This window comes from Oculina patagonica, chromosome 4 (genome assembly GCF_052425735.1).
Source record: "Oculina patagonica isolate OP01 chromosome 4, crgOcupat, whole genome shotgun sequence".
Lineage (NCBI taxonomy): Eukaryota > Metazoa > Cnidaria > Anthozoa > Scleractinia > Oculinidae > Oculina > Oculina patagonica.
This window is the reverse complement of record NC_135761.1, coordinates 4,416,155-4,431,153: the sequence shown is the minus strand read 5'-3', so window position 1 is coordinate 4,431,153 and position 14,999 is coordinate 4,416,155. Positions and strand designations below refer to the sequence as shown.

At 36.9% G+C, this 14,999-nt stretch overlaps 2 protein-coding genes across 2 annotated transcripts in view; one reads left to right on the top strand and one right to left on the bottom strand.

Moving 5' to 3' along the window:
- LOC144651272 (cyclin-D1-binding protein 1 homolog) overlaps nucleotides 1-14,999 on the bottom strand; it is a 130,426-nt gene that overhangs the window by 111,654 nt on the left and 3,773 nt on the right. The gene's annotated exons all lie outside the window — the stretch shown is intronic.
- On the top strand, nucleotides 4,851-14,791 carry LOC144651165 (uncharacterized). The gene is made up of 9 exons (XM_078511054.1): nucleotides 4,851-4,989; nucleotides 5,154-5,221; nucleotides 7,321-7,382; nucleotides 8,714-8,776; nucleotides 11,529-11,856; nucleotides 13,790-13,939; nucleotides 14,120-14,242; nucleotides 14,346-14,468; nucleotides 14,778-14,791. The coding sequence occupies exons 3-9, from the start codon at nucleotides 7,335-7,337 to the stop codon at nucleotides 14,789-14,791; spliced, it is 849 nt and encodes a 282-aa protein (XP_078367180.1). The 5' UTR covers nucleotides 4,851-4,989; nucleotides 5,154-5,221; nucleotides 7,321-7,334.

Below are 14,999 nucleotides of genomic sequence, written 5' to 3'. Positions count from 1 at the left end.
TAACGTTAAATGCTAATGAGAAAGAAAAATAGAGATTCCTGATTTTTTTCATACCAGCGTGCATTCTACCTATGTCTCACATGATCATGCAAAACGACAGCAAACAAAACCTTAAGCTGTTTTTGAGCTTTAGTTGTTTTATTTAAAGAAATTCCCGTCTTCTGGACAACAACAAACAAACAATCAACTGAAAAGCGGCGAAACAGAACAAAATAACTGCTTGAAATATCACTAAACACGTTTATTTAAATTATAAGGTGCGGTCTGCGGAATCGGTCTGCGGTCGTCTTCAAAAACACCAATTATTACGTCACAAGTTTTTATTTCCGACAATTTTCCGACAATTTTTCCGAGCACTCTACGATTGAGAAGGCCTAAAAAAACATTTTTCAACTTGCGATATCTCTGCAATGCAATATCCGATTACTTTGAAACTTCGGCATAAGTTTATTTGGCTCGTAAATAACACATGGGCAAAAAATCAGAAAAACCAAAATTTCTGTTCATTTGACCTTTAACCATGTGCTTGTAGGCAGTGCTGGAGTGTGGGTAAAATTCACCTAAATATATCGCGCGCTCTGTCAGGGTTGGCCAGGGGGGTAAGTTGTATACCAATATACCTGAATAAACATACCCAGTATACCCAAACATTTTCCTCAAAATAATGCAAAATGGCCAAAATTTGGAAAAACACAGAATACTTTGTGCCCATAAAAGGCCCAACTTTAGCGTAAAAATACTGTATACCCAATTCAAAATCCCCCTGCATACCGTATACTTAAAAACCCTGGCCGACCTTGTCTAAAGAAGAACAGGAAAAGAATTGCTCAATTGATTTGAATTATACGCTGACATGACAAGGTACTGAAAGTTAATACGGAAAAGTAAAACGTGCTCATGGCACGGCCCCACAAGGAAAACTTGTCAAGGAATTACCAAGTCTATGACTTCGGAAAACTTGTTCATCGTTACTCTTGTGTGTAATTACCAGTAACTTTATGCAGATAAAAAAAGGGGAAGCCTCGAGCCACGCGGCCCATACTGCCGGAGCTTAATTATCCCGGTTTCGGTGGCATTCAGCGGTTAGGAATATTTCTACTTCCCAGCCTTTCTCTCTCTTTTTCCTCCCTTGTTCCCACAACAATGAGTAAAAGCCGGGAAAGTGATCCTGGGATCGGGGTTGTATAATAATAATAATAATAATAATAATAAAGACTTTATTTAACGAGGGTAACATAATTTACTGGTGGCCCAGTAGTTTGCAATATGGCCCTCCCTAATTAATTACATAATACATACTTAACTACATATTATAAACCTAACTACATGTTATATACTTGTATTATCAGAAGGCAAAGGAAAAAAACGAAATATTTATTATCCTATTCTTTTCTTTCCTGATTTTTGAGTCTAATGCTTGCGTGCGCTTTGCGCATGCGCATTAGACTCTTTGTTATATGAAAAAAGCTGTTAGCAATCCCAAGGGAATGGTTCGGGATCGATAATCGTTCGCTGTAATGTAGAAAACAATGATCAGCTGCAAGAACGGACTCCGTACGGACACGCACGATTAGTTTCAATTAAAAACAGCCAATCAGCGACACGTGTTCCCACGCATAATTAAAAGTTCTTTCTCAAGTCACGATTATTCAACACTTGAACAGGACGTAATAATTTTCCAGTTAAGACATTTGTAAGCTTTTTGTGAAAATAAATCTTCGTTTTCAGTTCAGTTAAGCACTTGTGTTTTCGTCTTGCTTTAAAAGCAAGACGTCTTTGAGAAAAAATATTTCGACGGCGACTCGCGTTTATTTACACAATGCGACCAAATATTTATTTTGTTTTAAAAAATAGAAAACTTTACCTCGTATTTTGTATTTAAGTCATTCGAATTTTGACCAATTTTTTCTTTACAGTGCAAACAAAAACCTTCAAAAATAAAAGATGTACATGGATAAATGTAAATCAAGTTACGCGACTAAATCAAAATGCGTTTGTTTGGCCGCTTTGCAGTATTACACTGTCCCGGCCTTTGCCATACACTGAAATCGAATTTCATGCTTTTACGACTCTCAGAGATCTTAAGTTCTTCTTACAGCTAGAAAAATCATAAAATGGTTACATTGATATGGAAGTGATGATTCGCGAAATTTGTACATCATGATAAACAGTCTTCGCTCCTGTGTATGGTAGCTCGATAATAATTGCCTAGTTTCCAGCGTTCAAAAGGTCATCATTATATTGACGTGAGCATTTACACCCGTTTTTAGGAAAATCTGTCACTAAGTGCTTACAGTACAATGGAGTAACAGTCACTATTTCAAGTGCTTTTATTGCAAAATCTGTTTCAAGAGTCATCATCAAAGTGGTGAAAAATCTGAAAGAAAACGATGTGAAGTTCTTCAACCCTTGTTGTAATGAACATGCTTTTTGTAAATCGTCACGCAATCTTGTCCAAATGTTTAATCGTTTCTGCTTTTACGGACAATACGGAAGAAGTAACATCAACTCCTGTTCATACTTTAAATTTTGTGAAGCATATAACATTTATGACTGTTTCGTTTTCATCCATAATCATCCACGATGCCCCTAGCTTGCTATAAGCATTTTAAATTAAACTCCCGAACACAAACCTCTAACCAATTTTAACCGGCTTACGAAAACCGCGCAATCTGTATCACTATGCCATACGGCATTAGACTCATGTCACTCTTGGTGACCTATTTTTTAATATTCTATTAAATGTAATTCGTTATTGCCAAACCCATCTTCAAATGTCATCATTATTTTGGAAATGTTACCGCTAGTATTATTACCATTCAACTGGGACGTGACCCATTATTCCACCCACAAAATCGGCTCTACATTATTCATGATTCGCTTCTTTTTCCCGCTTCAGCTTATTCCTGTTTATTTAAATCGTCACTGGTATAGCTTCCTCACGTCCATAAACGGGTGGTTATCCAGTTAAACTCAATTCTTAATTAAGGTAGAAACTTAATTCAGTATGTAAAAATAAAGACAAAACACTTGTACCAATAAATGCCTATTTTGCAGCAAACATACAAATTCCCTCAAAATCCTGCGTAAATATAGTTTGACGTATTTTCATCAGCATTAAAACTAACTAACAAACGAGAGAACATTCCGGAAGAATAACTCTCAGTACCGAATAACTGCCTTTCCAAAACTTCTCGATTAATATTAACTAACACAGTACACTTTTCCTCTCTATCGAGGGCTTTTTGTAACAGAATTCGTGCGATTGCGGTTCTATAGTCGCCGTGTCTAAGTAAGATTCCAGACTGAATCGAATCACCCAGTCATTGCTATTTGTTTCATTGTTCAAGCTATGTTTATATGAATATCGGTGGGCGAGAATAACATTTCTGAAAGTCGTCTTCTTGGATCCGCCATCTTACATTTCTTGATCTTTCCGTGAAGTCAGAAAACTACCAAACCTTACTAAAAAGTAATCATAAACTTTTAAATGATCTAAAAATGTAAAACATATTGCAAAAAAATGTTAGGAACTGTCATTAAAAACAGAAAACTGTAATTTGGTCAAATAGTTGCCATGGAGACATCAAATTTCTTCAAAATTGTCGCCGAATAAAAGTTTAAGATATAGACAGAACGTTTGGTGGGTTTTACTTAAAATTAAATTAAAAAATATATAAAGTTCGTGGGGATAAATTCCTTCAACCCATTTCAGAAATTGAGAGTAAAAAACAAGAGGGCTTCTGTCTTATCTTCTGTTGTTGTCTCTTTTAATTGTTTTACAACAATATGAGAATCAGTCTTCTCGTACTGAATTAATTGCTTTCAGAGAAGATTCGAACCGCTGTTGCTGTATTTTAGGTATATTCCGGCCAAACAAAGGAAGTAATTCCACAGGAAGAGTTGAGCACAAGCCGGAGAACAACATGCAGTTAAAAGACATGCCTTGTATGCATGGAAATCGAAATTTATTTTAGTCTTTCATCTATATTAGAGGGTCTGGATGTCATATTACTACTCTACCAAAATTAGATTTCAATAAATATAAATATGCTTATTTATTTATGAACTGCGGCACCGGATGTATTAACCTATCCTACAAAATAAATAAGTAATCGAAGGATACTGGACATTATTTCAAAATAAACATTGAAATTTTGGATCTCTCTATCTATTTTTTTGCCTAGCTCTTATTTTAAAAAGATAATACAACGCGAAAATCGAATGTTGCCAGCAAACTTTCCAGAACATCAAAGGCATTGACTAAAATTAATCCATATGCAAAACGGAACTCGCCCATAGCAAAAACATTAATTATCGCTCTCAAATAAAACTTAATAAAACTGCAGCTTGGGAACTCTGCCCCTTATATGAGCTTAATTCATTTTTAAATACCCCGCACATTACTTCTATTCAGCTGTCATTAAAACGAAATGAAACATATGCTCAGCTCTATTCAGCTGTCATTAAAACGAAACGAAACATATGCTCAGCTCTATTCAGCTGTCATTAAAACGAAACGAAACATATGCTCAGAGCAAGCAGAGCAAGATACCGCAATTTAATACACAATAAATAGTTCCCTCAATGCTGTCTATGCCATGTATGATATAACTTAGAAGTGAGACTGATACTTTTGGAACAAGCCTGGAATTTCAAAGAAGAGAAGTTTATTTTTCTCGTCTGACAGACAGAAATAAAAACAGGACGAAAAATTAACAGAGTCTAGAAAGTTGACATCCCGCGGCGCACAGTTTACCATAAGAAAGCTACTCACCTGCTCACTTATTCAAATTTATTTGAAACAGTGCCGAATTGCGTTCTTTACCTCTGCCAGTTAGTTAAACAATCGCATCAAACAGATAACCGTTGTCATTAAAACATGACTGGCTCTCAATTCGACAATATTTTTATAATATACAGCAACTGGCGACTAACTCAATACAGGATAAGACTGCCATACGATCTGAAATAAAGACCATCTTTCAGGTACATATATAAATAAGGGATATTGATATATTAAAGTAAGTCATTTTGCCATTATCCAGAAAAAAAAAATTACAACTTTGCAAACAATGGCAGTTTATGAACTTTCTTTATATACTCATGCATGTTGTATATGTTTTCAGTGTTTCTTGCCTTTCATTAAACAGGCGCCTACGATTAAATTGTGAATTATACACTATAAAAGAAAAGCAAAGGAAAGTCAGACCACAGAAAGGTGAGTGTTTAGTAAGTCGATAAGTAAGTAATTCCTTTTTTCACGTAACACCCAAGAGCTTACCATTAAACTCGTTTGAACGTGCACATGATGAAATAAGAGACGAAAAATGCGACAAAGTTTATTTAAATATCGTTGACTTTCAAGTTATGAAAACATATGATCAGAGGTAAAATTTAAGAATTAAAAGTTGCACATGAGTACGATGACAAACATTAGGGTTAAAGATCTCGCCTTCGTTGGACAAACTCTCAAATATTTGCAAATAGTTAAGCCTCGAAAGCTTGTGCTATTTCAACGTTTATCTGAAATGCGAGTCACACTCGAATAAAATTCTTGTGTAACAGTTATTGTCCTCTCCCTTATTTTAATGTAAGGTGCGTGCACGCAAAAGCCCTTTTGCCAAAAAAGTTACACGCGCGCGACATTAACAGGGATTTATCAATTTATTCTTCAGTCAAAGCATTGAGCGGGTCGCCGGTTTGTAACCAACATAAAAAAGTGTTTTAAGGTCTTTCCTCTATTGTGAATATCACTGCTCATATATTTTAGATCGACGAATCTAATTGAGTAACAAACTGCAAGATGCTTGCAATGATCTGAACACTTTTTACGTGCTAGACACCGACGTACGAAAACACACTCGAACGAAGGGTCTAGCAAGGAACTAATTTCAGCTAAAATCAACTCAGACCTTTGTCAAAGAAAATGTAGAAGCCGAGAGAGGCGATTATTTGAAGTCGATCTATTTTTCACACACTTTTTTTTGTTTTTCTCCTAAACAGACATTTATAACTCTCTTATAAGTTCGACTGAATTTCAAATGCTTGCTAAATATTCAAGGCTACCATGTATGATGTGCTATCTCCATGCATGGTTGCCCAAAATGTGGAAGTCTTGGTTGGATAAAAAACATGTGCTGTCTTCATGTCGTTATGAAATACGCTTGCATGAAAAGTGGCATCAGAGTCAGTTCTCTTTTCAATTTTTTGTTGCGCTTATGAAACGTCGCAACATAGAAAAGCGATAATTTTTGCTCAATTTGTTTCGGCGCTCTTTTCTTTAAGTTGTCCTCGGAAACATTTCTTGGCATTGAAACTGGAACAAATTCAGCAAGCTAAATAAAGAACCAAGAAAATTTTCCAGAGCCGGGAACCATCTAGCAGAAGACGCCTTCAACAAATATGTTGGCTGTCTGTTGAGACAGGCAGAATCGTTTTATAATTTTTAAGTTATTTGAGATGACTGCTTGATAAAAAAATATTTTTTTTAATCTTATTTTTTTATTCATTTGTATCGACTAAAAATTTATCGAGGGAAAAAAAGAGTCAGTTTATTTCGTTTATTGTTATAAATTCCTTTATTCCTTTTCCTCCACAAGCAGTTTTTCTAACGGATTCGGTGTTTCAGTTTAAAAAACAATACTACAGAGGAAGGCTAAAACATTTTTCCGCTTGCTCCAAAAAGGGGGAAAAATACATGTTGGAGTTTATGTATGTATCTATTGGTTCGAGATCAGCGGTCATATATAACTGGTTCAGCTACAAACTTATTTTTAGTAACAGTTTTAAATCTTCAAAACAACTAAGGTCGGTGGATATATTTAATACGACAAACAAAAGAAAATAAGGAATCATAACCAAAAGGATGATGTCTTAAGTCAACTCGACGCCATGATATTTTTTTAAACACCTTTCATGAGTAGTACTCGCGTGCAACATTTGAGCGGTTGGTAAAAAGTGATTTGGATAAAAAGAAGTGTCAAGTAATTGTTAACTGTTTTATTATCCTTGTTTATTAAAATAATGTCCAGAAGTACTGCGTTGAACCAGGAGCCCTGGTTGAACCTTATCCTCGTAAGCAAAAAGGAAAAACGAAATCTATCTAGCTATCTCTCTATCTATCATGATTATTATTATTTCATGATTCCTTCTCCAAAATTTCCATTAGCGTACGTTATTGCAAAATCCATCTTCATATTCAGTTATTACTAGCTGCCAACTGGGTCACGATCCCGCGAAATTTCATTGTTCTGTAACCATGGCTATAGTACGTCAGTGAAAGAGTGAATATTTTAAATAAGATCATTCATGCTTTAGGTGATTTACGTCAAATGGAGGTCACGAAGAACGTGGGCAAAGTTTTCCCTTTAAAGAAGATGGTAAGATAGTTCTTTTGAGATAATTTCTGTTTAATTCTTTTAAACTTTGAGCATGAATTTGCATTTACTCTTTGTAAATTCAACAAGTAAAACAGAAACGGTCGACTTTCTATAGGAATTGTGAAAACTAATTAATTTCGAAAATACGAGGTATCTCTTCTGTGAATACCGGTGGAAGAATAAAATAGACACAAAAACTGTCTACTGTGGGAGAAATGAATGAAGTTTGAATCGATTTGTTATACAGTACTTCAAGTTGGTAAAAACTGAACAAAACGAAGCTAATGCCCCCTTGTTTGTGAATTAAGGCGTCCGTTTTGAATATATCCTATTTTGCTGAAGCCATTTCGGTATTTGGGGCCATAAATAAACAGTCATCAGGCTGGATCATCAGGTTGTTTACATCAAAAACAAAAGAAAGTCAAAAATATATGTCAGTTTCTGCGTTTTCTCTAATTGACATCAGGGATAGAGTAACATATGAATGAAGAATAATTTTTCCATCCTTTTATTTGTTTTTTTTTTAGTTGGTTCAAACTAGCGAGATAACGACAAAACAACAAAAGAGGCCCTGTTAGGGGTTTAAGGGATAAGGGATAACTCACAAAAATATTTTAGGGATAAGGGATAAATGTTTAAATAATGGTAGGGATAAGGTATAACAACACATTAACAACTCAGTTTTAGGTAACCCAAACGCGAACGTTCGTTTCGAGCCGACGTTTCTCGTACTTGTTTTGCTTGGAAAACTCGCCCTATGGGAAAAGACAATCTTTTTCTTGAATACATCGCAGCAAATTACTTTTGATCGATATGCGTTTCGTTCATTCTCAGTTTAATTTTTCTCTCCTAGTACAAACTTTTCAACTTAGTTATTTCCCTACGTTTTCCTCCACAAACAGTTTTCCAACAGATTGTTTCCCTTGAAAACACTACTACAGAGAAAGACTGAATTACTTAAAAAATCGATTTGTTTGTCGCTTGCTCTATAAGGGGTTACAAAATAATTCTTTCTAGGGATAAAAGAAATTGCAAAAAAAATGATGTAGTGGTGCATTTTCAGGTTTATATGTCGTCAATGCATTTTTTCAAGTACTTCCTGGAGAAGCACGAGATGCGGTCAAAATAATTTCGGTCAGGATATGACGCGTCTTCGTTTATACCTCCGTTTATAACTAAAATTGTCTCGACACCTGTTGAAAAATTCATATCACTGAGGATTGAACCTGGTTAACGAAATAATATATCAACCCTTTCCTTAAATCCCTGTCTATTTTGTAACGATGAATAAAAGAGTGAATATATCTTACAAAACACAATTCTTGCTTCAGGTGACATATGCCAAAAGAAAGCCGCGACGAAGAACGAAGTTCAGGTTTTTCCAGCTAAAGAAGGTGAGATAAATATTTACTTCCTTTGAGCTATTTATCAGGAATCTGCATTAATGTAAAACAAAAATTCAATAAGTTAAGAAAATAAACGAGAGACTTACTTTAACGCGGCCGTGTAAGTCAATATATTTACAGCGTATGTATTCCGCCAATTTTAAGAAAAAAGTAAACACCAAAACATTTCGAAAAAAATGAAGATCACCCGCAATTAATTCGATCAATCGCTTACACACTAAGCTACGAGACTTCGTATTTTAACTGACGAAACACTGCAACATAATCAAACTGATAAGAATTAATTAATGGTTTTACTCAGCTTGAGAGAAAAAATATTTTGACTATTTTGGATCTATTTATTTCCTCCCAATTCGACCATCAAATTTTGATGGTCAAGTGAGACTTTTCGTTTTTAATGAGGCTCAATTGGAGTTTGATGGGTTTTTTCCTCTAACTTCGTTTATTTTTCTTTCTCAGATGCACTTGAGTAAGAAAAAAGTTATTCTACCGATATCTATTTTCGACTACTTTGAGTTTTGAAAATAAATTTTCTGTATTAAAGCCGGTCTTTCAATGCAGTCTGACTCAGTCGGCTGCGATCATTTGTTAAGCGCGTCAATGTCCCTCTGAAAAGTCGTTAAATAGGACTTAATCGGTAGAAAATATTTTTTCTGATCTTCATCCTCCACTCGATTGGTTTTTTTTTTCCTCCTCGATCTAACATTTAAGTTAATTGATTCGTTTAAAACGTCAAGAGAAAGAAAAGCAATTATTTTCATTAGTTTTCCTTTGCGAATAGCCTTTGAAACTTAATATTTCGCTTGAAAACATTGCGAAAGTGAAAGGGGATTAGCCTTAGGACTACATCGTTTTGCTCTGGAAGAGTGTGGATGCTTGACCCGCAAATTGGGCAATAAGTTCTCCTGCGAGCCTCGCGACTTAAAATATCTGGGACAAGAAGCGCGGGGGAAAAATTACCACGCGTAGCAGCCGCGTCTCGTACGGTTTGTCTTCCAATTTTTGGCTGATTCTTCCATCAGTTTTTCTCCAGTAATTATTTTGCCTGATAAGATCACGACCAAGAAAGACTGGATTATTTTTGCTGGATTGTTTTGCGCTCATTTCTTTTAGTTTTTAGTAGGGAATGGACTTTTTTATCTCGTTATTTCTCTAATTTTCCACATGTACAGAGGAAGACTGAGTTATTTTGCTCGCTATGTTTCCCGCTCAATTCAATTAGTTTTCTTGTCGAACACGTCGCTTCTTTCGCTTGACAACACTGCGACAGAGAAAGACTGGATATTGTTTATCGTTTTTCGGTTTACTAAATTTAGTTGGATTGCTTATATATAGTCTGCGAACACAGCCGCCTCTCACCGCTTCTGGCAGCTGCATGCATTCCAAGAAAGTTTCACGAACCAGTTTTTTTCCGGACCATACCTAACATTTTCAATTGGCCGTTTAGCAATCTTCCCTGGCTCGAATCGATGTGAAAGTCACACTAGGTATTGGGGTTAGATTGAAGTCTGATCTAACATATTTTTTTATGGTTATCCATATTCCCATGGCAAAGATACATGTAAACAGAAAATTTCGAATTTAGTAAAACCTTAGTCCCGTCCCTGAACTCTCTCTTCCACGCGCCCTTTATAGGGCGCGCGAAGAGAGAGTCCAGGATAACTTGCATGCGCATGCTCAGAACGAACCAATCAGATGCGAGGAGTGTGGCGTCACTTGCTTGGGACGCACGCGCTAGTTTAAAACTGGCTCGCTCAAATGACGAATTCAACTACGCGACCGAGCGCGCGAATAAATGCAAGAAAAAAACTGTGCTCAATTGCATCCAAAATCAATTCAATAAACAGCTACAAAATACTAGGAATAGTTGACGGATAGCGATTTTTGTTTTGGCCGTTAGCTTTCAGCAGACACTTACTGCCAAGCTAGGCTTTTAAAAGTTATTCCGGTGATCCTGCTTTAGTACACGGTCGCGTAGTTGAACTCGTCATCTGTGCGCGCGCGTTTTCAAAAGGGCTGCCAAATATGGTTTTTCCCCCAATTTTGGGGGAAAAACTAGCGCATGCGTATGCAAGTTATCCTGGACTCTCTCATCGCGCGCCTGGGTTCAGCCCCTATAAAAGGCGCGCGAAAGAGAGAGTTCAGGGACTGGACTAGTAAAACCTTAGCCTGCGAATACAGCCGCCTCTCATTCGCTCCCGCTACGACGTGCGAATGAGAGGCGGCTGTATTCGCAGGCTGGTAAAACCTGAATTTTAACGGGACGAATCACAATGCAATTTCTTTCAACTATGGTCAGTGTACTGCAAATAAAATATACACGAAGAAAAATTCTGTATATCTGATTTTTAATAAATTGCAAAAATATTTCAAACCGTACTTTTGCATAATGATAATAAAGAGACCGAGACACAAACACTACGTTAATGAAATTACTTCACAATAACGCAAAAATGTGTATTTAACTTATCTTTCGGCGCCGTGAAACGTTAATTGTTTCTTGTTTTCGATTCTTTATCGCGATTTCGAGAATTGGATATTTGAAGCTAACGTACGCCGTGTAAACAATTACAGATAACATCAAAAATCAATCTAAACTTCAGTCAGCTAAAAACAGCGTTTATCTGGCCGGGATAATTTTTCTAAAGGTTCTTGAGAATTGAAATAGCAGCCTTTTCTTCGATCGGACGAGACCTGGTGTTTTAGTAGTTATTATATTTGCGTTATCCTCTCCGTGCAGTTACAAAAGATCGGGAAAATGCTGTGGACGGTTCCTTGTTTCTTCCTCTTCGGCTTCCAGTTCATGGACTGCGTATCTGCTGGTAATCAATGCAGAGAAGAAAGGAGCGTAAGTGGGATGGCTCTACAGGGATTCGTCTTTAAAAAAATTTCCGTAACAGCCCTTCCCGAGTGTGATATCAGCTGTGAAAGAGAAATCACCTGTCAAAGTTACAATTACGCCGCCGGGGAAAAGTCATGCGAACTGAATAACAGAACTAAAGAGGCAAGACCCGATAATTTCCGCTCAGCGCCTGCATGGTTTTACAAACGACGCTTAAGCGACAGAGGTGTGTAATGCTTTGTAAATACTTATTGCCCAGCCAAATGAAAAGAAGTCACTCTATTTATGTCGAAAAATTTGGCGATTTCTACTCTTATCGGTCATGGATAGAAATCAATACCGCAGCGATTATTCTTGATTTCTGGCTTCCAAATACCTAACCTTATAGGGTTTTGACTGCTATACTTTTTTATAATGTCTACTAAAACAATTAGCCTACTCACCATCGCTTCTTATAACCGATAGTCATCTCGGCTGCACCATTCCGGACACGTAGCTCATAGAAAACTCGAGTTCGCAGTCTAATTGTTAAATTTAGCTTAACCCAGTGACCGACTATTAGGCAAAGTCGCAATATGATTGGCTACTCAACGCGGTATAATTTTCGTCGGTAGAACGTCAGAAATCCGCTAATCTGACAGGTTCTCCATTGTTTTCTATTTAAACAATAGAGTGTTTCTGTTGAGGAACTATCGGCTGATAGTTGCCTCGCAGAAAGTTGATGTTCTAATAAACAAATATTAGCCCTCGAAGCGAGGCTTCGAGGGCTAATATGCTATTTTTAAGAACATCAAATTTCCAAGGGGCAACTATCAGACCGATAGTTCCGAGACAGAAACACTCTATTGTCTTTATTGTTCACCACTAAATTTTCTTCCGCGCGCACATACAAAAACGAGCATCGTGAATTATTTTTACTTTTCAGGATAAAAAACTCAATTGAAAGCCGAAATTTAACAAACGAAACAAAACCAGACAAGAAACCCACTAAATGCAGTGAATTTGGTTGGGTTTTTTTGTCTGCAGGCACGCTTGTTTACTAAAAAAAGTCACGGGCGGGCACTATCGATCCGAGCATCTTTCTTCGGCGGGCACTCTATTTATGTCGAAAAATTTGGCGATTTCTACTCTTATCGGCCATGGATAGAAATCAATACCGCAGGGATTATTCTTGATTTTTGGCTTCCAAATACCTAACCTTATAGGTTTTTGACTGATACTCCTTTATAATTTCTACTAAAACAATTAGCCTACTCACCATCGCTTCTTATAACCGATTGTCATCTCGGCTGCACCATTCCGAGCACCATTCTTCGGCGGGCACTATGGGCTGATAGTGCCCTCCGGCGGACGAACACTATCGCGTCACGTGATCAATTTAAACCAATCAGAATCGGAGAAAATTTAGTGGTGAACTATAAGGGCTGATAGTGCCCTTCGCGGATGAACACTATCGCGTCACGTGATCAATTTAAACCAATCAGAATCGGAGAACCTTTGGCGCGTTGCTTTTTAATAAAAGAATCCGCCAGGACTTCGAGTATTAATTGGACAAAATTAAGTACCAAAATTATTTACATCTTATTAAAAACTTCTGTGTTACGGTTTCAAGCATCTTATCAAAAAAAATCATTTCTAAATAAACACCAAACATCGAAAACAAATTTCGAAGTTCCGGCACTGAATTCCGCTGAATCGCTTAAAAACGATTTTACAAAATAGCTGCACGTGAGAGAAAATGTTTACGTAGTTCTTGTAAACTTTGAAATTCATTTTCGCAGGCTCTGATAAGAAATTGTTGTTGGTGTTATCACGGATAATTACTTACATCTTTAGCTTTTTAAAAGGGCAGAAAAGCACACAACAGGATTTAAATTATTCTGGTGCTCGATTTTTGTCCAACTAAAATTTATATTTCTCGATTTTCCTGATGGAATCCGTTTCAATTTTTCTTGATATTTGACTTTTATAGTTTCTACTAAAACAATTAGACAACTCGCCCTCGTTTTCTATGAGCGATAGTCACTATACATGTAGTTCTTTTAAGTTTTTCTGTTTTTGACTGATATCGTTTAGGGGTCAAAGAGAGCTTGAGCCACAAGAAAACTCGCGTTCGTAGTCTAATTGTTAAATGTATCTCTCTCTTTTACTGATGAAAGCTCCTCTAGGTTCCATTCCGGAGCTACCAGCTTGGTCGTGTCAGGAAATAAAGGCAAGCGAAGGAAAAGACACCATTAGCAGCAAGTACTGGCTGGATCCAACTGGGACTGGAACGGCAGTTTTGGTTTATTGTGACATGAACTTAGCAGGTTAGTCACAATTAGTTTTAATGCAGGTTCTGCGTTGCATTTGCTTATGGATGCCGTTTTGTTAATATTATTATTGTTAATTGTTTTCTTTTTCAACCAGACTCCTGGATTTCTTTTGGAGTATCAGGTCATGTGAATTTCAAAGATTAAAAACGTGTTTTATAATCCTTTGTTATCCAGACATCGATGAATGCATTACCGGCAACCACGACTGTGACGTGAACGCAAACTGCACCAACACTGTTGGTGGACATAATTGTACGTGCAAGGAAGGATATATTGGAAATGGAAGTTCGTGTTCAGGTAAATTGACTTTTCTTCCGTGTATGAAAGCAACCGTGACAACTGAAGTTCGCTGAATCCCAAATTTAAAGCTATTTGTCTTGTGTATCCCTTGTTATTGTAGATATCGATGAATGCAGCAATGGCAGCCATAAATGCGATGTGAACGCGAACTGCACAAATACCGTTGGTGGCTACAATTGTTCGTGTAAGGAAGGATTTAACGGCAACGGAAGTTCGTGTTCAGGTAAATTGACTTTTATTCAGTGTTTGAAAGCAACTGTTAACTGGTGTTCGATGAATACCAAATTAAAAAAGGTTCGTGCAACATTGTTGTGCTGGGGCATGCGTACTTTTTCGATTTGCTAGTTCAAAGCGCCATCCGACATGTTGCAACATATTGCAACAGGGTGGGATAACGTGTGTAACATGTTATGAACTTGCGCATTTCAGTGAAATGTTGCGTGTTTTCGGCCAGCTCCCTCTAAAAGCCTGTCAACACGATCCGGCAATGTTGCACTATCGTGTTTGGGCAGAATGATACTTCTTTTATTAGCTGCAGCCTTTTAAATATCCGACGAATAAACTGTGTGCCTGATATATCCCTTTGTATTTAAGATATCGATGAATGCAGCAATGACAGCCATAAAATAATGCGATGTAAATGCAAACAAAACAAAAAAAAAAATCGGCGAAGATTCGCCCCCACTAACTGCCCCTTGGTCTCCGAAAATGAGTGTTATCAGAAGTAAGTAGATTATGTACTTCTGGTGTTATT